This window comes from Pteronotus mesoamericanus, unplaced genomic scaffold (assembly GCF_021234165.1).
Source record: "Pteronotus mesoamericanus isolate MK-2021 breed Mesoamerican mustached bat unplaced genomic scaffold, CSHL_Meso_final scaffold_232, whole genome shotgun sequence".
NCBI lineage: Eukaryota > Metazoa > Chordata > Mammalia > Chiroptera > Mormoopidae > Pteronotus > Pteronotus mesoamericanus.
In genome coordinates this window covers 27,210,335-27,232,659 of record NW_026555311.1, presented here as the reverse complement: position 1 = coordinate 27,232,659, position 22,325 = coordinate 27,210,335, and the positions used below count along the sequence as shown (strand labels likewise).

At 36.0% G+C, this 22,325-nt stretch overlaps 1 protein-coding gene across 2 annotated transcripts in view; it reads right to left on the bottom strand.

Annotated features, from left to right (window-relative positions):
* Nucleotides 1-22,325, bottom strand: part of WDFY3 (WD repeat and FYVE domain containing 3) — a 271,717-nt gene that overhangs the window by 88,042 nt on the left and 161,350 nt on the right. For both annotated transcript variants that reach the window (XM_054591789.1, XM_054591790.1), the window contains 10 exons: nt 21,836-21,936; nt 21,482-21,700; nt 17,593-17,774; nt 16,565-16,796; nt 14,916-15,076; nt 12,234-12,345; nt 10,311-10,501; nt 5,536-5,688; nt 1,302-1,375; nt 1,057-1,218 (listed from right to left, as the gene is read on the bottom strand). In XM_054591789.1, the coding sequence (XP_054447764.1) occupies nt 1,057-1,218; nt 1,302-1,375; nt 5,536-5,688; nt 10,311-10,501; nt 12,234-12,345; nt 14,916-15,076; nt 16,565-16,796; nt 17,593-17,774; nt 21,482-21,700; nt 21,836-21,936 (1,587 nt within the window). The remainder of the gene's footprint in view (nt 1-1,056; nt 1,219-1,301; nt 1,376-5,535; nt 5,689-10,310; nt 10,502-12,233; nt 12,346-14,915; nt 15,077-16,564; nt 16,797-17,592; nt 17,775-21,481; nt 21,701-21,835; nt 21,937-22,325) is intronic.

Below are 22,325 nucleotides of genomic sequence, written 5' to 3'. Positions count from 1 at the left end.
GATCAAACAGAATGATCCAAATTAAAACGTCCTAATATCTGTATGCATCCACCGTAGTATTGAAAAATTTAGGTTTTGGAAATGTAGGTAAGGTTAAAATTCTAGTTCTTATCAGTTTTTAACTGTGTGACTTGAGCAAGTAGCCTAACCTTTTTGGGCTTTAGTTTCTTAATTGGTAAAGAAAAATAGAAGCTTAATAGGTTTCAGTGATAATTTTAGCAAAGTGGTCATTATAGTACCAGGATATGATTTAAATAAATATTGTTAATAATAACAATAATCTCAAAAATAATTTTTAAACTTCAGTTTTAAATCTGTCATTAAGTTTTAAAAATGCTTTCAAGGTAAATGAATAGAAACCTGAGTGATTTTTATGTTACACAGATTAGAGATTGGTTTACTGGGAATACTCTAATAAGTAGGCATGATTTCACTGGTGCCTGGAAGATCGCACAAAATGTGATGGTCAAGACCAGTTTAAACAATTCTTTACTTGGAAACTACTCTGGCTAGGTAGTTTTTCCCTCCCATTTTCAGTTAAGATGGGAATTATCATATAAATGTTAAAAGAGTTCTATAGCCCACTAATAGGCCTTAAGCTATATTCACATTAGCAGTAAAATAATCCATCATGTAAGAAATTTGAATATACAAAAAATCATCATTTGTTTTGGATAATAGTGAATAAATATAAATGAGAAGGCATGCTCATTATGGGTGTGTGTGTGTTTGCACACAGAGAAGTAAACAGGGCTTATGGGGAAGAGGGAGTGAATTTCCTAAACTGAACACTGCTATTAAGGAAAATCAATCCACTGGGCTTACTGCTAGATCTTTTCTCAGCAATATTCTATTATTAACTAGTGGCAACCACTGGCTTTGCTTTACACAGGCAAGATACTGAGACATGCATGCATTTTGTGCATATAAAGATCTTAATTAATATTAATATTACAGATGTTACACATGCATAAGAATCAATATAGTCATCTCATACATTTTAAACTCACTGATGCTTTCAGTTAATAAACAGACAAATACAGAAGTTTTCACTACCTGAGCAGATCATTGCTGTTGGGAAAACCTTGCAGTAAGAAGCTCAGCACATTACTAATAGCAGCAATGGTAGGCTGGGATAAAGACATATCTCGAAGAGTCAGTAGCAGCTTTGGGATTAGCTGGAATTCCCTCATTAATTTGGCATTCTTTGAAGCCTCACTGTAAGAGAAAGAAGACTTTATACACTATACTTTCATCTCTTCTACAGGTGAGCAACTGACTACAGAGGTATTAACTAATACCTGGATTCTGTGAGCAGTTCAATGAAGTGTTCAAATAAAGAAAGATGAAGTTCATATGGTGCATGTAGCCAGACCTATAATGAAAATAGTGGTATATTTAGAGTTAAAAAAACACACCAAAAGCCAATCCAACAAATATTGCAATACAAATGCAGCATATGAAAATTATTTCATTCATTAATTGAATTAACCACTTTATTTTACTTTTTATTTGGTGAAGTCCTTTAAAACTGCTTGTGTAGCCCTGACCAGTGTGGCTCATTTGGTTGGGCACTGTTCCCCAAAGCAAATGGTAGCTGGTTTGATTCCTGGTCGGGGCACATGTCTGGGTTGTGGGTTTGGTCCCCAGTTGGGGTGCATACGAGCAGCAACTGATTGATGTTTCTCTCTCACATCAACGTTTCTCTGCTTCCCTTCTGTTCTAAAAATAAATAAATAAAATCTTTGGGTGGAAAAAAAAAAACCCTGCTTGTCTATATGACTTCTGATTCTGTTTATAAAGAAATAATTCCTATGGAAATTACCCTACTGGAGTAACCAACTGAAAAAGCAAGATCTATGGAAAACAACTCTGGAATCAATGACTAAATTATTTTCTTGATACTGAATACAAATATGGAATATAATGAATATTAATGCTATATACTGAATATAAAGACTGAACGACTGGAATCTTGTATGGGGTCCAAAGCTGAAATTAACCAGTGCAAACATAGTGTACCAAACAATTCCTGGAACCTGCAGAGACCTCCCCACCCTACCAGCCAGATTGTAGAAACTTCATAATACATAGGGAATTGGGCAGAGTCTCAGAAATATAATATTTTAGTATGAGGCTAAATTAGCATTAGACCCCACAGTAAAGGTTTTTCTAGGTTTACCTCAACAAAGCTTAAAAGCATGTCTCAAAAAGATCAAGATAACTACAATGCTGGAGCAAAGTTCAATATCCTTTAAAAGGAATAAAAATAAATATAGTAACAATGCAAAATTTATCATGCAATCAAAATTTACCAAGTACTCAAATAAAAAGGAAAATATGACTCCTAAGTAGGAGAAAAATCAATTATTAGAAGTAGCCCAGAAATGACAGATGATAAAATTGTCAGGACCTTAAAAAGCTATTAAAAATGTGACCCACATGCTAAAGAATGTGACAAAATACATGACCATGATGAGGAAGGAGAAGATAATCAAATCCAAAATAAACTTCTACTGATTAAAAACAAAATATCTAAAATAAAAAATATACTAGATGAAACTAACAGCAAATTAGACATTAGAGAAAAAATGTTAACTAAACTTGCAGACTTAACAATACAAACTAATAAAAGTGTAGCATGAGGAAAAAAAATGCTGAACAAGAATCAGTAGACAGAGCATTAGCGACCTTTGGGACAATAACTGGAGTCCAGAAAAGGTAGGGGAAGGCACCGGGAAACATAGTTGAAGAAATAATGACTAAAAAAATTTCTAATTTGATGAAAATGTCAAATTCACAATCTAAAAAAGCCAACAAATTCCAGTAAAAAGATACTAAAAATGACAATGGAGTGACTGATACCTTTGAAGTATGAAAAGAATAAAAACGTCAATGAGACTTATTGTATATGCAAACATATCCTTCGAAAAAGAATAGATAAAGAGTTCTTCAGACAGAGAATTTATTATCAGCAGACAGCACTGCAGGAAATGTTGAAGCAAGTTCTTTAGGTAGAAGAACTATACAAGATGGGCATCCTGAGCTACAAAAAGAAGTCAAGGATGCCACAAAGGCTACATATGTGGGAAAATATAAAATAATTTCTAAAATGTCTTTAAAAGATAACTGTTTAAAGGTAAAATAATACAAAGTACTGTAGGGATTATAAACATAATAAAAGTAAAATGTCTGATAACAATGGCACCAATAGGAGAGAAAAATGGAAGTATACATCAGAAGGTTTTTACATGGTAGGTAAAGTGATAAAATATACTTTGAAGATAGACAAAACTATTACACATGTATTTATATTATAAATTCTAGAACAACCACTATAAGAGAAAATGCTTGTATGCTATAACAATTATTTTATTTACATTTGTCACAAATGGCTGTTCTAATAAAATAGAGTAAATTACGTATTTATAGATTGCTGTGGTTTGGGGTAATTAGGAATGCTATATAAAGCCATAAAGTGAGCAAGGTAATAAATACAAGGCAATATTTGTCAAGCACCTAAATTTCTGATGTTTATTCTATTAGATTTTAATAAAAAATCTGAAACTAAAGATAATCCATGATTTAAATGTCAGTTACTAGATGAAAACAAAGCTAAGCTTCGTTAAAAGCAGGTCTCTTTAGTTTTCCCATAATTCTTTCTGCATAGCTTTGTCTCTGTGCTTTCACAAGTTTTTAACTGTTTATTGATTTGTTTTTCTCTCCTAGTGATCTAAATGCCTTGAGGCATGAACTCTATTTTTATATCCTTAGCACCTAATACAATGCCCAGTTCAAAGCTGCTCAACAGACATTTGCTAAAAGAATAAGTTTGTTTTTAGAACTTTGAAGGTCAGGCTGAGGAACTGTACTTTATTGTGTAGGAAGGGGAAATCACTGAAAATTTTTATTTAAGTAACTGATATAATTATGTCTTAGAATGAATGCATTTAAAAAATAAAAACCCAAAGGATAGATTGAGGAAAGGGAAAGTAGGTACAAGGTAAAGAGAATTGATAAGGGCATAGATTAGTTTATAGCAGTAGAAACAAAAATGGTGGACTGTATAAAACATAGAAGTAGAACTTATATAACTTAATATCGAACTGTTTAATAACAGTGAGGAAGCAAGAAGCTGATTTTTCAATTTCAAGCCTCAGTGACTGGGAGAATGGTACTGTTAATAATAGAAACAAGTTAGAGGAAAGAACTAATTTGGGGAAGGATGTTAGGTTAAGGTGTTGCTGGGACATAAAAATGAAAATGTTGAGCAAGAAGTTAAAATAAGTTTGGCATTCATATGCCAAGCTACAGCTTTAGATTTGGGAAATAACTCTGTAGAGATGAGGCTGCAGAACAAAGTGAGGTTCTAAAGGAAAGAAAAACAACAAATAAAGGAGGAGATAAAGAAGTGAAATTGGACTTTCATTTAAAATAATGAAAATTTAATGCCATAAAATTGTGGGGAAAGTAGCGAGAAAAATATAAGAACCAAGATAGCACTACCTGAAAGGGGGCAAAAGAACCAGGAGATTCAAGAAGGAAACGGACCACTTCACATGCACCTGACAGCTGTGGTTAATCAGAACTGAGTATATTGTATAGGATATAAAGGCCAGGCTGTTATAAGCTTTCAAAGTTTCAGTAAAGCAATTACTGTACACCGTTTACTTGTTAAGGATTCAAAATAACTGACAAGACAGAGCTTAGTTATTATTAGAAAGAAGAGCTAGGGTGAATATTAAGTACTAGGTACACCATTCTGGATGGCAGGAATATAAAGAAGAAGAAACCAGATATGATCTCTGTACCCATAAAGCCTAAAGTCTCACAAGAGGAGGTATAGATACATACATACGCACACACACGTGGGGCAAAAATAGGTTTACAGTTGTTCATATAGAAAAATTATACAATAATTAATAAATAATACAAGAATAAACTCTGTGTTTTGCATACGCACAACTGTAAACCTAGTTTTGCTCTACCTTGTACTTATGAAATATATAGTGACAGGTATAAACAATGCTGAGAACAAGAACTTAATTGACAAAGGATATGCAAGATTAAGTGTTACCTTGAGAAGACAGAGTAGAAGCAGTTTATGATAATAAGGCAGCAGCAATAAAAACCTGTTACTTTGGCAAAATGAGTGATACTTTACCATAGGGCTACCTATTAACCAAAATTCTACATCTAGCTCCTACTTATTTATTAAGGAAAAGTTTCTATCAGAATTATTTGATGAAAATATGTCTGCCTCTTGTAGCACCAGAGGGAGCAGCACATTAGCTCGAATTAGGTCTGTGTGTGCCATTTCATTTCTATACTGTTTATAAAATTGAATCTCCTCCTTGGGGAGAAAGAACCTCATCATTACCCCATTTTTCATATTTCGCTAATGTTAACCTAAACATCATAAAATTGTACAACACATCTAAGAGATAAAATTGTTTAATAGTTACCTCTATCAATATACAGAATAAGAAATGGATTCATTGATTACATATTACTGGTTTGTATTTGTGTACATACTTCAAAATCACAAAGTAGGTCCTGGAAAGCAGTTGAATTGGGAATAATGGAGGTCTCATGTCCACTATCAACAGTTCCCACCAAGGAAAAAGTTAGATGAAGAATATGGCTGTTAAGAAGGGAACGTTTCTTCTTAAGCAGCATTGCCAGCAACTAAAAGAAAACAATACCAAATGCTTGTTATCAATCACTATACATACAAACATATACATATAGATACACATATATCCACTTTTAAATAAACCCTTTCAATTCTCATATAAGTTTTAAATTGTTGTTGCAATCATATGTATACAATTTTCTGTTTTTTTTCAACATACTATTATATCAAAAGGATTTTTTTCTCTTGTAACATAGTTTTCATAATTACAGTTTTAAAAGGCTGAATGATATTCTACGGCATGGTTATAGTCATTCTCATACCGTTGGAATATTTAGGCTTTTCCTATTTTTTTATGATAAATGCTGCAATGAATCATTGTAAGTGCACTTATCAAAATGGTGTGATTAGGAGAAAATCAAGATGGTAGAGGAGTGAATGGAAGTCACACTGACCTCCTCCCAGGACCAAACTGGAATTACAACTAAATTGTGGAGAAATCACCTGGAATAAACAACTTGGCAATAGTGAGAGAGAAGCCTTATAAGTGTGGACAGATAGAAGAATCACCTTTAGCACATCCTGATTGATAAGGAATGTGTTGGAGACTCAAGAAGGCAGGTGGGGCACCCATGTGTGGCAGCACCAGAAGAATATTCAAACGGCCAGTTGGATCCCCCTGAGAAGGGCAGGGTCTAAACCATAAGTGGGGATCTCCAGTCTACAGCACCAGAGCCCAGAAAGTACACAGACAACAACCAGCAGCAAAAAGTAGCAAGGTTGCTCTTTGCCAGAAACAGGACGCTGGAGATGCAAAAAGCCTTTCAAAGGGTCAACGCATAAATTTTTACTGCAGCCACTTAGCCTTGTCTCTGGCAAAGACAGGGGCACAGTGGGCTAGAGATGCCTGAGGAGAGCCTGGGGAAGGAGGCAGTGGGGAGAGAATTGAGAGAGTAGCTGGCTGGGTCCCAGTGCTGACTCCTCCCCTATATGGCAAAGCCATCTTGCTCAGGCAGACCACTCCCCTGAGTGGCAGCAGTATGAGAGCACACAATAACCCCACCTCCCCGAGGGAAGCTGTCCTGGCTAGTGGTGCTAAAGTCTGCCTGCTGAGTACAGAGTGGCAGCCACAGATGGTAGATCCCTGGCTAATGGGGGTGCAGAGTGGTCTAGAGACACCTGAGGAGTAGAGAAGGAGGCTGTGGGGAGAAAATGGAGAGTAGCAGGTAGGACCCCCGTGCTGACTCCTCCCCCATATGACAGCAGCCATCTGGCTCAGGCAGACCACTCCTCTGAGTGGCAGCACTGTGAGAGGACACAAAAGCCCCACCCCAGGAGGGACTCTGCCCCGCCCTGTGGTGTCTCAGCCTGACTGCTGAGTCAGGAGTAATTAGGTTAACAGCTGAAGGAGACAGCCACAGACAGTAGATTCCTGGAAGCCTCAGACTGCCTGAGGGTGAGACAGGGACAACATCTGACACCATCAGAGGCAGATCCAGAGAGAAAAAACAGCCGTCTCCTACCATAGAAGTTCACACCACAAAGTCAGGAAATCAAGACAGGTCAATTTAAGAAGCAGAAGCAAAAAAGAAGAGTCTCACAAATAATGGGAAAACAAACACCCCCCAGGCAAAGGGAAAGGAGGAATCCCCACAAAGAGAACTAAATGAAATAGAGGCACGTTAACTATCAGATATTGAGTTCAAAACAACGGTTCTAAGGAAGCTCAATGAGCTCACTGAGCTCAGAGAGAATTACAAAAACCTACAGGGAAACTACAAGGAACTTACTGCATACTATAGCAGCATGAAAAAGGACATAGAAACTATCAACAAGAGGAAAGAGGAAATGAAGAATACAATTTCTGAAATGAAGAACACAGAGAACACAGAAGAAGAAATCAAACGCAGGCTAGGTGAAGCTGAGGATCGATCAGCGAGCTGGAGGATAAGGTAGAATAAAGGCTCCCAGAAAAAGCGAGAAAATGAAAAACAGACTCAAAAAGAATGAAGAGGCGTTGAGGGAAATGCAGGACAACCTGAAATGTAATACTATCCACGTAATAGGGATACCAGAAGGAGAAGAGGAGGAGGAAGGGATAGAGAACCCGTTTGAACAAGTAATGATGGAAAACTTCCCCAATCTGAGGAGAGAAAAAAAATCACACAAGTCCAGGAAGCACAGAGGGTCCCATTTAAGAGGAACTCAATGAGGCCCACTCCAAGACACATCATCATTAAAATGGCAAATACCAAAGACAAACAGAGAATCCTAAAGGCAGCAAGGGAGAAACCGGTAGTAACATATAAGGGGGCCCCCCCAGTATGGCTAGCCCCTGACTTCACAACAGAAACACTACAAGCCAGCAGGGAATGGCAAGAAATATTCCAAGGAATGAAAAGCAAAGGCCTGCAACCAAGACTGCTCCACCCAGCAAGGCTCTCAATTAAAATGGAAGGTGAAATGAGGAGTTTCTCAGACAAAAGACGGGCTAAAATACACACCTCCACCAAACCAGCATTGCAAGATGTGCTATAGGGACTGCTTCAAGAAGATGAAGAAAAAAGAGTCTATGAGTACCCAGTTCCTGTCACAGTCACCAATACCTGGTACTACCAATATTTTTAATACTTATTAATCTGATTGTGACAATGATGTGCTATTTTGATTGTTACTTTAGTATTTGTTGAAACTAAACCTGTTTTTATATATTCCTTGCTTATTTCTATTATTTTTTAAAAAGCTTTGAATGACGTTTTGGTTTTTATCCATTTTTGATTAAAGGTTTGAAGACCCTCCCCCGCCCTCCCCCAACATACTATTAAACCCTTTTTTAGATGTGTTGCAAATACTTTCCTATTTTATTACTTGTGCTTTCACCTTTTTTATATGTATATTACTGTATAGTCTTAAATGTTTAATATAGTCATATTATCAATATTTTACTCTACAGTTTCTGGGTTTGAGTATTTTACTTTGGGGTAAGAAAAATCTTAGTTTGCATTTTCTTCTAAAACTCCTTAGATTTTTACATATTGATTTTTAACTCATCTGAATATTTTTTGTATAATGTGTGAAACAGGACTCTATATTGGTTTTATTTCAAATAATAGTGGTCGATGCACCTTATTTATTGAATAAGCCTTATTTTCCCCATTGACTTGAGATATTAATTTAATCATATTTTACATTGTTAGATATCTACATTGTCTCTAGAATGCTCATTATATTTCACTGATCTGCTCGATTATTTCTGTGCTGGTGTCATGCTGGTTTAATTGCTGAGTCTTTATAATAGATTTAAATTTTTAATATTTTATAATGGATTTTGACATTTATAAAAAAATAAATAAAATCAATCTGCATTTAAAAAAGAAAAGAAGGAACTCCTACCATTTGCGATAACATGGATAAACTGGAGAATACTATGCTAAGTGAAATAAGCCAGTTGATGAAAGACAAATAACCATATGATCTCACCTATAAGCGGAATCCATTCAACAAAATAAACTAATGAACAAAATAAACCACAGGCATGGAAACGTGCAGAGGACTGAAAGTGACCAGAGGGGATGGGGAAGGAGGACAATGGTGGAAACAAGTCCCTTCTGACTAGATAAAGAACATGTAAGAATGACCCATGGACATGGACAAGTGTGGGAATGGACTGTTAGAGCAGGGGTGGAGGCATGCGATGGGTGGAGGAGGGCAAAGGAGGAAAAACTGAGACAAGTATAACAGAATAAACATGATTTAAAAAAGTAAGTCATAGAGATGTAGAGTATAGCATGGGGAATGGGGAATGTAGTCAATGATATTGTGGTAACTACAGTGCCAGGAAGATGCTTGGGAAAACGGGGGAGTATTTTTTAGGGTATATTATTGTCTGCCTCCTAAGGTGTACACCTGAAACTGGTATAAAGCAATATTGAATGTACACTGTAATTGAAAATGAATGAATGAATGAATGAATAAAATAGTGTGATTAAATCTACAGAAAACTCATGTAGTAAATAGTTTGACCACTCCCAACCAACTATTGGCTAATTGTAGAAAAGGCATTTGTACTTCATTTATAGTAGAGGTATTTAATCTTCTCTAAATACTTGTTTTTCTTTTTACAAGTAACTTTCTGCGTAAACCTATTAGAGACTGTGGATATATGAACACTGCATATTTTTAATCCAAGACTAACAATGGCACACCTATTATATAGTGGCTCTCACCTCCTCTCGGTAAGTGAGTGAGTGGAGGGTAAAAGATGACTGGGTGTGGAGTGGGAGATACGGAAAATGGGGAGAGCTCTCGATCTATTATTGACCTGGCAGTCTCTAGAGCAGGTGGTAGTATTACCTTCTTTAATTTCATTCCTATTTCCATAAAGAAAAATAATTCCAAACTATCAAACCATTGTTCTGAAAATATATTCAAATACATCAAAGCTATACAGAAATAAGATAGCCTAATTCAAAGGTTGAGTGAGATTTGAAGATAGGAGAACAAGGATAAATGACCATAAAGAAAACAACTCATATACTCACTTAATAAAACTAGCAACTTTTAAATGTTACTTGGTAATATAATTCTTTCTAGAGTTTGAAAAAATAAGAATAATAAAAATTAGATTTTATTTTTATGAAAAGTAAAGTGAAAGCAAAGCTTTATGGTTACAAACCTGGTAGCCCTTGATTCTTTCCATTTCCTTGCTGGCAAGTGGGTTACTCTTGACCACACAAACCAGAGCCTTGACTGCTGCATAGAGCCCTTCCACATCAGAAGCCATGGCCACCAGGCCCAGGATGGCTGCAGCTCCACCAATGTACTGCAAAGTAGTGGCAACAGGCTTAGGAACAAATGTTCTTACTCCTGATTAAAAGACAGTGAAAAATAATTAAAATAAAGTCTCCAATTAAACAAGAACTAAGTCATCTTAAGATTTAATTAATGATAAATGATACTTAAGAAAAAATCCTTCAATCCTAAAATAAAAACTCTACAAAAACCCCTTCATGGTAGAATTTCGGAGAAGGCAATAAATACGAGTGTTTATACTCTTAAAGAGTGGGAGTAAAGAAGCAGGTAGAGGGGAGCTGGGTTTGAGAGCAGGCACAGATGTTTCTGTGTGGCTTTGGGCCACACAGACTCAAAAGTATAGAGGTGCTGGGAATGCATTTCTGAGAAAAGTGAGAATGCCTCACAAGGAAGTGTTGGGGAATAAACTTGTTGAGAACAAAAGTACTTTAACTCTGTGGATTGGGCAAAGGGATGGAGAGGCCATCCTTGTAAGGAGGACATATTCTCTACAGATAAACCATGAGAAGCACATTACTGACCATTGCTCAAGTCTTCTCCCAGTTACGTAATCTGAGCAACAGTCCAACAGTGATCCCAGAAGAGCATAATTGCGTGGAAACACAGTACTTGATCTAACTTTTTGTCAATTAAAAAAAATTCACATCTACATTCCTAACATTTTTTTAAAAGGCATCATTTGAATGTTGTTTGCTGTCTGGTAGAGACTGAGATTTTTAAAAATAAAACTAATATGCATTTTACATTTTTATGTGCTTTGCAGTATTCATAATACTTTCATACCTATGGCCCTTGGTTTTGAAAACTACCTTCTAAAGTAAATAGGGCCACTATTACTAGTTTATAGGTAAGAAAATTGAAGTCCACAGAACTTGAATGCCTGGCATAATGCCAGACACTGATGTAGCAGGGGCTGGAATCTCAACCTTTGAACTCTTCAGGTACTGCTCTCTTTGCTATACCACAGTGCTGCTGCATTTTTGCAAAGGACACAGCATCAGAAAGGATTTGCTGAATTGATTAAGAAACTACCATGTGTTTTAACATAAAGGAAACTGTTTTATCAATGCAGCATCATCAGAAAAGAAAGATAAAGTTACATGTACATCATTGGGATAAAAAAAATTCACAAAGATTGCCAAACACGTATATACTGCCTGGCACAACACTAACTTGTTAACTGTTTTTGTTAAACTAAAAAGGAACCAATATTATGAACTGATTTGCTCATTAAAATATATAATCACTGGCTCTGAATTTAAGAAGGCCTGGTTGGATTATGTCTCAAGACTCTATCTAACCAAAAAAACCCAACCTTGTAAGCAGACATCCGGTACAAGGCTCTACACAATGTCCACTAGTTCTGACTTTTATGAGAGTACCATTCACAGTGTTTTCACTCTGAAGCTCTTATTTCTAGCTTATTTCCAAATAACAGAAGCACTCAGGAGCGCCAACACAGCTGCACCAGATCTTCAAACAACCATCAATATTTCTAGGTCTTTACTTACATTTGCCCCTAATTGGACTGTGACATTTACCTTGAAATTACACAGTAGTATTTAGTCAGTGCTCATCAGTGCTGACAAGAGAGGAAAAGTTAATGGGATTTTATAGAGGTTGTAATTTTTAAAGAGGTCTGGAGTTTGAGATAATTACATTAGTCTCTAAATATTGAAGAAAGCATTACAGGTCAGCACTGTAAAAGAGAACCATCCCTTAAGTGAGGAAAGTGAACGCAGATTTGAAGGTAAGTAAAGCAGCTTGGAACAATAAAGACAATTACCCAAGTATCCGATCAGAGTAGCCCCAATTGTCCGTGCAGGTCCATTAAGATGTCCTGCTGCATTGTGTATCAACTTAACAGGAGTGGCGTTCTCATGGGAGGAAATGCCTAACTGAAGAATAGGAAAGGAAAAAGAAATTTAACTATAGAACAACAGTCTGAACATTTTTTAAATTTAAAGTAGAGTTGACATACAATATTTTATTAGTTTCAGGTGTACAACAGTGATTCGACATTTATATAACTTACGATGTGCTCACTACACAAAATCTAATAACCATTTGTCACTGTGCAAAGTTATCACACTATTACTAACTATATTCCCCTTCACCTTTTTCACTCATCCTCCCTCACCCACACAGCAAACATCAGTTTGTTTCTATGAGTCTGTTTTGTTTTGTTTATTCATTTGTTTTGATTTTTAAAACATTCAATATGAGTAAAATATTATGGTATTTGTCTTTCTCTCTCTGACTTAGTTCACTTAGCATAATACCCTCTAGGTCCATCCATGATGTTGCAAATGGCAGGATTTCAGTACCAACATTTTGATTGGAAAAGACAAGACATGATTGGTAACGTATTTTCTCTCTCCTCTTAAACACATGAGCATCTTTCTTTTTTTCTTTTTAAGTGTAAACATTTTCAAAAGTGTGCAAACTCAGAAAGTTAGCTACTGAGAAGAAGATGGTGAGGGGATCTTGGGAAATATAACTTCAAGGGTCTTTTGGAATGAAACTCTGTTGTGGTTTAAAGGTTTTGATCACAAACTGTCTCACAGTAATTCTGATCAGTGAACATAGTATTAGCTTTAGTCCATATCCAAGTAAATATCACATAAATTACCCAAGAGTTTGTAAACATGCTTACTAAATGTTCAATTTTGTGCCTGCACATGTACAAACACATAATGTGCTTTCAAGTAAATATAATCCTAAGACTTTAATTTTACTGTTACCTGTAGAACTAAATTTATGTAGTTTTTATTCCTTAGAAGATGGTAAATATATTCACAGACACACCTCTTGACAAGAGTTGTCAATAATTACTCTTCCCAAATCCTTCCCTTCCAGTCTCGATTCTGTTCCCCTTGGGCTTTACCTCCCCTCGTCAACCAGAACAGCTGGTCAAGCACACTAACTCCCAGCTTATGAAACCCAGTGGCCAGTACTCTTACTTTTCCTCCTTTCTTATGGGCTGCCACTCTTCAGTTTTCTTGGCTGGTTCTTCATCTTCCCAAATCCGTAACAGAGGATTATCCCACATCTTAGTCTGAAAACCTTTCCTATTCTCTATCTGCATCTGCACTTTGGTGAATGTACCTGGTCTCATGGCTTTAAACAGCATCTATGAACATCTAGGACACTCAAACCTCTCCCTTCAATTCCAGATTCCAATGTCCAATGGCTCTGATAGCTCCTCTAAGATATTTGATATGCTTCTCAAACTTTTCCAAAATATAATTCTGAATATTCCTCACCCCCCAAATTACTCTTCATGTAGTTTTCTCCAAATCAGAAAAAATTTTCCTCAGTGTTAGAAAAAAAAATCTTGGAGTTATCCTTGACTCCTCTCTCTCACAATTAACAGCCAATATACCACCAAAACTTCTTAGCTCAATCTTCAAAATATACCTCAGATCTGATTACTTCTCATCACAGCCACTGCTATCACCCCAGTTCTGACCATCATCAACTCCCATATGAATTATTATTGTACTGGCCTCAAAACTGGTCTCCCTGCTTCTACCTTTGTCTCCCTTTATTCTCAGTAGAAGTCACAGTAATCCTGGTTAAAAAGTCGTAACATATCATTCCTATGTCTGGAACCCTACAAAGTTTTCTACGTCACTCAGTTAAAGCTAACACCTTTACAAGTGCTTATAAATTCTAAAAAATAGAGTCCCCATTACCTCTTTGAGTTCCTCTCTTACTGCCCAAGCCTACTCTCATTATGCCCTAGTCCCGTGTGCCTCTGTGGTAGGCAATCACTTTCCTCACAGCCTTAGCTCTTGTACTTCTGGAACATAATGCCACGCCCCCACCGCCCCGCCCTGCCAACCCTACACTTAGATCCCATCCATTCCCCATATTCTCACTGTTTACTGCCTCATCTCTGTCCAAATCTTTTCAAAGTTCACCTTCTTAGTGAGGCCTGTCTTGATCATCCTGTTTAAAACTATAATCTTATCTCTTTCTCCTTCCCTTCTTTGTTTTTCTGCAGAGCACTCTTCCCCTTCTAACATACTCTATCACGAGATTATTTCTTTAGTTAATTATTGTCTGTCTCTTCCACGAGAATGTAAAAACCATACAGGCAGGAATTTTCTTTTTATCCGCTGCTGTGTCCTGAACAAAATAATGCACATAGTAGGTGATCCAGGAAAACTTTACATTGTAGTCTTAGAAATAGCAATTGTGTTCTTCAGTTTTCTAAGTTCAATTTCTCAAATTACCAATAAGAGTATAAACCATGCACTTTGAAGACAATTCTTACTTTCCAAAATTAAGCTAACATCTAAATGTGTTTTGGCTTAAATTCAAAGCTAAAGAAACCAAATATAAATAATAAATGAAAGGCATTGTTTTCAGCATCCCTTCATCCTTGGGCGGGACTTGTAATGAAGCTCTGAAACATCTCTTCAGAATCAGCCACAGCTTACTGGGAAATCATTCTGCTTACCTGCTTAGCGATGGCTTTGCTATCCAACTTGTTATACACCTTCCGGATTCTTGCCACTGTTAGGGAAGACACAGAGAGTGCATAGAGGCCAAATGACACCTTTTCCTCTGGTACTAACAACACAGGAGATGGGACTATGCCTTCAGATTTTGCATCTTTACCTTCAAAAGAAAAATAGTGTTTTTCAAAATCATTATTCTAAGAAGTATTTTTTTCTTTTTAAATTGGCGGACTTCAAAATCTTTTAAAGTGGAATGGAGCTAAACTGAAAAACTCTGTTTAATTTTCAGCTCTTCATTTATTTCTTTAGAAAATCAGGAAAATCATGCAGCCACAGGGCCTTACATTCTAAGTTTTACTCTGAAAATATGCTTAACATAAAGCATAATATACAGGAAAGGTGTTAATTACTATCAAACAAATCACAAAACACCCTAGGTTCAAAGGAAAAGAGAATTAAAATGAGTGGAATGCCCAAGAGCTTTGTAGCCTAGGCCTCTTCCCCTGTGGACAGCCCTCATCTATGCCTCTCTGTATTCTTCTAGACAGCAAAGTGTTTAAGAACACAAGTTTTGGAATTATATGGCTTAAGTCTGAATCTCTGCTACATCACTTAAAAGCTGTGTGACAGCCCTAGTCTAGTGGCTCAGCTGACTGGAGTGTCACCCTGTACACCAAAAGGTTTTTGCAGGTTCGATTCCCAGTAGGGGTGTGTGTATGGGAGGCAACCGATCGATATCTTTCTCTCACATCAATGTTTTTTACTTTCTTTCCCTTTCTGTCTCTCTCCCTTCCTCTCATTCTAAAATCAATAAACAAACATAACCTCAGGTGAGGATTAAAAAAAGAAGCTGTGTGGTTTATATAGCCCTGTGCCTCAGTTTCCTCATCTGTAACATGGGAATGATAACAATAGTACCTAACTCCCAGTATTTTGAGGAGATGAATGTGAAAGGCTCAGAATAGCAATGTCCTTTATGCATATTAACTTATCTGGCACATATTTAGTGCTCAATAAGCGTTAGCTATCGATGCTACCTAAAGCCATAGGATTATTACCATTTACAATATACTTGTCCTAACTTCTGAGAACGTTGGTAGAATGAGAACAAGTAGATGGAAGACACTATTTGAAAAGAGTACTACAAAGGACCTCTAGCTTAACATCAGCTCCTTTGATTTTAAATTCTTTTTGGGAAAAAGGATAACAAGAAGTGAACAGCAGGAATAAAGGAATGAGAAACATTGATGTGCACTGCTTTAACCTAAAGAATGTGTGTGTATGTTTTCTGGGTACACTTTAAACTGTCTCACGTAATAGAAGAAATTATAGGAAGAGAAGGCTGAGGTTAGACTCTTCATGAGAATGTACACCAACATCTTAGAGCCAACAAGAGAAACTGGAAAATTAGTGATCAGGTAGGAAGACAAAAATCAGGAAAGTACACTATGATCAGTGGAGGAGAACACCATGAAGAGGAGTGAGTAGTCAATAGCATCATGCTAAGAAAAAATGGAGAAGGTCCCTTTATTTCTTTTTAGAGAAACATAATGTATAACCTTATACACACATATGCTCTTAATTAATGCATTTACACTGTAGGAGTTAAGTTTTATACAATTTTAAGAAGAAAATATAAGTTACTCACATGGCATACACACAGCCTGAAAGCTTCCAACATAATTTGGTCCTAGCTCATAAATGGTAGTAACACTTGAAGAAGGTAAAACTTCTTCCAAAAAATGCGTGGGTCCTAGGCGCCAGACCAGTGAAGCAATTTGGCGTTGGGCAGGTGGAGTACCGACGTATGCATAGACCGTGCTAACCACAGGTGGATTTGCAGAACCTGACCCCCCAGGAGTACTGTGAACATAATGAAGCTAGAAAGAATCAAGAGCCAATGTGTAAGCTATGACAAAAAATTTTTTCCTCCAGGAAAATAAGCATTTTTGGTGTATATTTTCATTATCTCAAGGTCATACAACCGTATGCATGTACAAATGTAGTTGGGTCAAGAAACACAAGGGCAGCCCAAGGGTCTGGAAACTGACGTGGAAGTTGGAAATGTGTTTTCAAACTCTAATACAGATAATCTAAATAACGCTAGAAAGGGCAATATTCAAATACAGGGATACTGTTATTGGTTAATTCAATTCTCTTGCCTCTCTCCTGACTACTATATATCTATCTAGAGTAATATTTATATACTCATTCATTCAACAAACAATAATACCTATTATTATTATTATTAGGGACTACCCTGGGTAATCTGAAAATAAAGATGAATAAGAACAATTCCAGCTCTTAAGGAATACAAAATCTACTGGAGCGAGTAACAATGAAGTGACATAAAATAGTGTGTTCATAGTTTATTTAGGCATTCTTCAACTGGTTTCTCTATTATAAAAAGCACTTTGTAGCCTGGCTCAATCACTAACTTATTCACTAATTTTTGGCTATTTTGTAATCCCTCCTTTCCATTCTTCTCTAATAAAGTGATATGAACTAGCCAGCCACATGACCCTAACATATTGTTTGAATGGGTACTGAAGGTCAATTTAAAATTAAGACAATTTAAAAAATATCTCTGCGAACATACACGCACCTCCCCACTCCAAACACACCCTCGACTATCTTGTAAAGTAAGCTGATATTTCCAAGCGCAGGTATGCTTACCTTCACAGTGCTAACGAGCTGTCCGTCAATGTAGAGGGCTGCAGTGCTGTTTTTGAGCATGCCTTTGCTCATCACCAGAACCAGATGATGCCACTGCCCCTCAACTATAAGTTCGCCACATCGAAAGCGAGCACAGCATGGGAGAATCTCATAAAAAGAGGATTCTTCACTAAAATCATCAACTAAAACAAAGGAAGAAATTTAAAAAACTCATCATTCTCATTCTAACAATAACTCATATTTAGATCCTGACGTTATGGTTAACACCATACAATGATGATGTAAATGAAAATACCCTATTTGTTCAGTAGTTTTATCTGTAGTAAAAAGTAATATCTGGAATGTACTTTTACTTTCTTTTGCTCTAAATACATGTAGTTATAACCATATAATAGTTAATAAAAGAAAAAGTAAATAAAATTAAACAGACAATAAAAGAAAGTCATGATAGACAAAAGAGACTAGTTCATTATGACTTGTCATGGTCTGTTAAAAAAGGTCTTTTTAAATTGTACTTTGACACATATTTGATTATAGCATTGGTTAAAAAAAGAACCAAAAAAATTTAAAATTTTATTCTTGCTATATGCTTGGCTCAGTGATACAAGGGGGCGAATCTTTGTTTTTCGCTTATGGCTGTACAGTCTTGACCCTCACCTGACAAGAGCTGGTAGTAAATAGGTGATTTATGGAATGGAAAAGTATCTGTTGATCCAAATTTCCTGCTTATCTAGCTAATTCTGGTGATTGACTAACATTCTGAAATTACTTGCTGACTCTAATCTTGCTTCTCTGAGCTACCCGGTATGTTGCCAGGTCATGCTAGGAAATAATGGGTTATTACTAATTTAATTGTAATGTTAAGCTAATTAAAATTAATTTACATTTCCTAACTATTCAAGAAGGGGTGGCGTACCACCGAAAATCCAGATGTTAAAAACCCATTCCCCCCTCAAAAAATTTTTTGTAAAAGAGCTAACCTATAACCATGTAAGTTAAAGAAGACACACCATTTCTCAATATAAGCAGCACATACAATATACTGAAAGTTAAACGTTTAAATTATATGCAGAAAAAACTATAAATAAAACACTAATTTCTATTTTTTGAATCTTAAAATACCTGCATATGTTGACATGCCAAGATTATATTTTAAAATGACAATTCAGAATATAGATCTATTGATGAGTTAAGACTAGTATAAATACAGAATCTCCTCCATATGTGACCTAATATAGGAACAGAATTAAATAAACTAGGTGAAAAGCAGGGTCAAACAGCTTTGAAAGTTCTAGTGTTATGCACCAAAGGAGGCAGGGGTAAGAAAAAAGGACCAAAAGTACAAAAGTATAGGCAAAACAAGGAACTCTTCCCTCTCTCACCCCTAGTTAATAGACTGCATTTTCTTGAGGATTGTAGAAAATATTACTTACAAAAAATTTCTGAGATTTTCACATTCTGATTCAGGCTTAAACTAAGACATTTCCAGAATTCAGTGGTGTCAGGATGTCTTGGTGAGCCAACTGGTTTCTGACAACTCTTAACTTCCTAGGCATCTTAAAGGGCTACAGCTGTTCAGAGGATGGATCCTTGCAGTAGTAAGATCATATATATAACTAATATATATGTTATAATTTCTAGCAATATATGGACTACAGAAGTCTTGCAATTTACATTTAATGAAAATGCAATAGAGTTAGAAAACATTTTCCTGGTTTACTGAAATATCCCTGGATCTACTCCTTAATTTTTCCATTAAATTTTACCCTCTTCCCAAATTATTCACTTACTTTTCTCATTGTTTCTCTTTCTAGCCATCCATATTTCTTTACTTTCTCTTTCTCCTCATTCACTCATTTATATATATTAAATAATATTTGTGGCCTAACCCGTGCTAGCCACTGATTTATGAGGCAGGGCAACCTAGATTACCAAGGTAATATGTCGTATGCAGAAACTTATAGTTCCAGTAAGGTAGACAAAATTATTTCCAGCCAAAAATAAAGAATTAAAATCTATGAAGATCAGATAAATGATAAAAAATATTAAAAAGGCTTTGGCAGTGGGCAGAGGAAGGAAGAAAAGGTTCAAGAAAATTAAGGCAACATAATACAGGAACGCTTAGCAGAAGGGGTGGTATTTTCAAGGTAGACTGGAGTTTTCTAAGCTGGGCTAACTGGTACTGGGGGAGTCATTTCCCAAGACAGGAGAGTAGAAGAAGATGCAGGTTTTATTAAGAAGAAACATTACAGTGAGAGTTATTTACACAAAGATTCTTCAAATGAAGATGTCTAATATGTAGTTGAAACTATAAGAATGAAACCTAGAACACAAATTAAAAATTTTTACTTTCACAGACCCCAGAATAAAAAGACCTAAAGCAAACTGAAATTAATGACTTTTTCCCCTCATAAAGAGCAGGCTGAATACAAAGACTAAAGATGAAACTCTGGGCAATACTAATTTTAAGGGAAGGATGTAAGAGAAAGCTGTTGAAGAAAATTGCAAAAGAGATGTCAGAGAAATAGTAAAAGAACAAGTTCCAAAAATTAGAAGACAAGAAGCAGTTTTTATAATTAGGAGGAAAACAGCCCTGACTAGTGTGGCTTAGTTACTTGGGCATCATCCTGCAAAGAGAAAGGTCTCTGGTTTGATTCCCAATCAGGGCACATGCCTGGATTGCAGGGCCACGTGCCTAGTTAGGAGCATGCGAGAGGCAACCAACTGATGTGTTTCTCATACGTCCGTGTTTCTCTTCCTCTCTTTTCTCCTTACTTTCTTTAAAAATAAATGAATACAATCTTAAGAAAAAATAGGAAGAAAATATAAACAGGGTCAAATGCCCTGAAAAGGCAAATTAAGTTGTCCTAGTAAGTTTAAAGCAGTTACTACATTGATCCCTAACTCTGTACTAGTCATGATGAAAAATATTAAGTAAAACAAGAAGCCTTACAATCATATTAAGAGGCTAACATTCAAATTCAATTAATATTTGAATACCAACCACAAGTGAAGCAAAATGTGTTATTTTACTTAGTTAAAAGGTAACATTAGAAGATGATAAAAAGAGGCATATATTTATACAAAGAACATTCAGTAAACTGAGATTTACATTTTATTTTATTTACACAATTTAGAAAGATCTCACAAATGCCTTGAGTTTGAAGTTCTATTGTATAGTAATATAACATTATGGAATATTGAAGGGAATTATGGAATCAGGATTATTATGGAATTATGGTATGTATTAAGTCTCGAAGGTAAACGATGGATGAAGTAATTTAAATATTATCTCTAGCACAGTGGCACATATGGTAGGCAGGTGCTCAGTGAGTATTCATTAGTTAAGCAGAATTCAGTCAATGAAGATCTTAACTAAAATATACCAAGCAAGCCCTGGCTGGTGTCGTTCAGTGGACTGAGTGCTGGCCTGTGAACCAAAGGGTCACCAGTTTGATTCCCAGGCAGGGCACATGTCTAAGTTGCAGACCAGGTCCCTAGTTGGGGGTGTGCAAGAGGTAACCACACACTGATGTTTCTCTCCCTCTCTTTCTTCCTCCCTTTCCTTCTCTCTAAAAATAAATAAAATAAAATCTTAAAAATATATATATATATACCAAACTAGAAACCTGCTTCCCTAGCAAAAGCTGTGATTTCTTGGCAAGTAGAGAGGAATCCTTATTTTAAGGATTCTCTCCATTGTTTTCTAAGTCATTTATATAGATGCCTTAAAATTCACTGGTAAACAGTACATTCAAGATTTCATATAATTTGTTTTACAATAATTTAAATTGTAAAAGAATTACCATATTAGTCTTAAAACATGAATATTATATTGAACTTTAATACTTTTAATGACCACAAGAAACAAAGAGAAAAAGATACTGACCATAGTTTTGAAGTAGTTCCTCTTTGGTGGAAACAATCAGAGATCGGTCTTTTGCTGATAGAACTATGGCAAGGCACACGTAATGCTGCTCTGAAGAATTTGCTCGGCGCACAACAGTCAGAAGTCTGACAGGATGGTTATTTGGAGGAGAACTAAAATGTTCAATACAAAACCAGCTAGAGTAGCTTAAGCCAGATGGAGGGGGAAAGAATCTTTCACCTAAAGTAAAAATAGGAAAATAATAGTAAAAGAGTTTGTGTTGACTCATGTTTACAGTAAAAAAAAAGCACTCAACTTGAACTACAATATAAGCTACTCAAAAGAAGACTCATAAACAAAGAAAGTAATATTTACCAGAACCAATGCCACTGACCACAGCCCCATCAGTAAGACCTGTTGTAACAGCACTGTTTGTAGGAGCATTATGAGGGGCCAAACTGGGCAGGAACAGGCAGCTATTAAATAAAGATGATGTACATATTAGAGATCAACTGTTTTCCTGTCTTATAACTATGCACTTAACCACAATGCAATAAACTGCCATTATTAAAGGGGTATCTACGGATAAGAGGTTACGGAATAAATCTGCATGCCTAACAAAGTCCTTCCCTTCTTTTAATTATGTGAGAGTATGGGAAGATCTAATTTAACCATCTTCAATAGCATTATTTCTCATTTAAACTTTTCTAAAAATTCAACATATAATTTGCATATGGTAAATATACCAATAACCCTGTTCAGGACATTGGAACTATTTCATCACTGCAGAAAAATTCTCTTGCATTTCTCTCCAGTGAGCCACTCTCCCCTGTTGCCACTGTTCTGATTCATTTTCCATATTCCT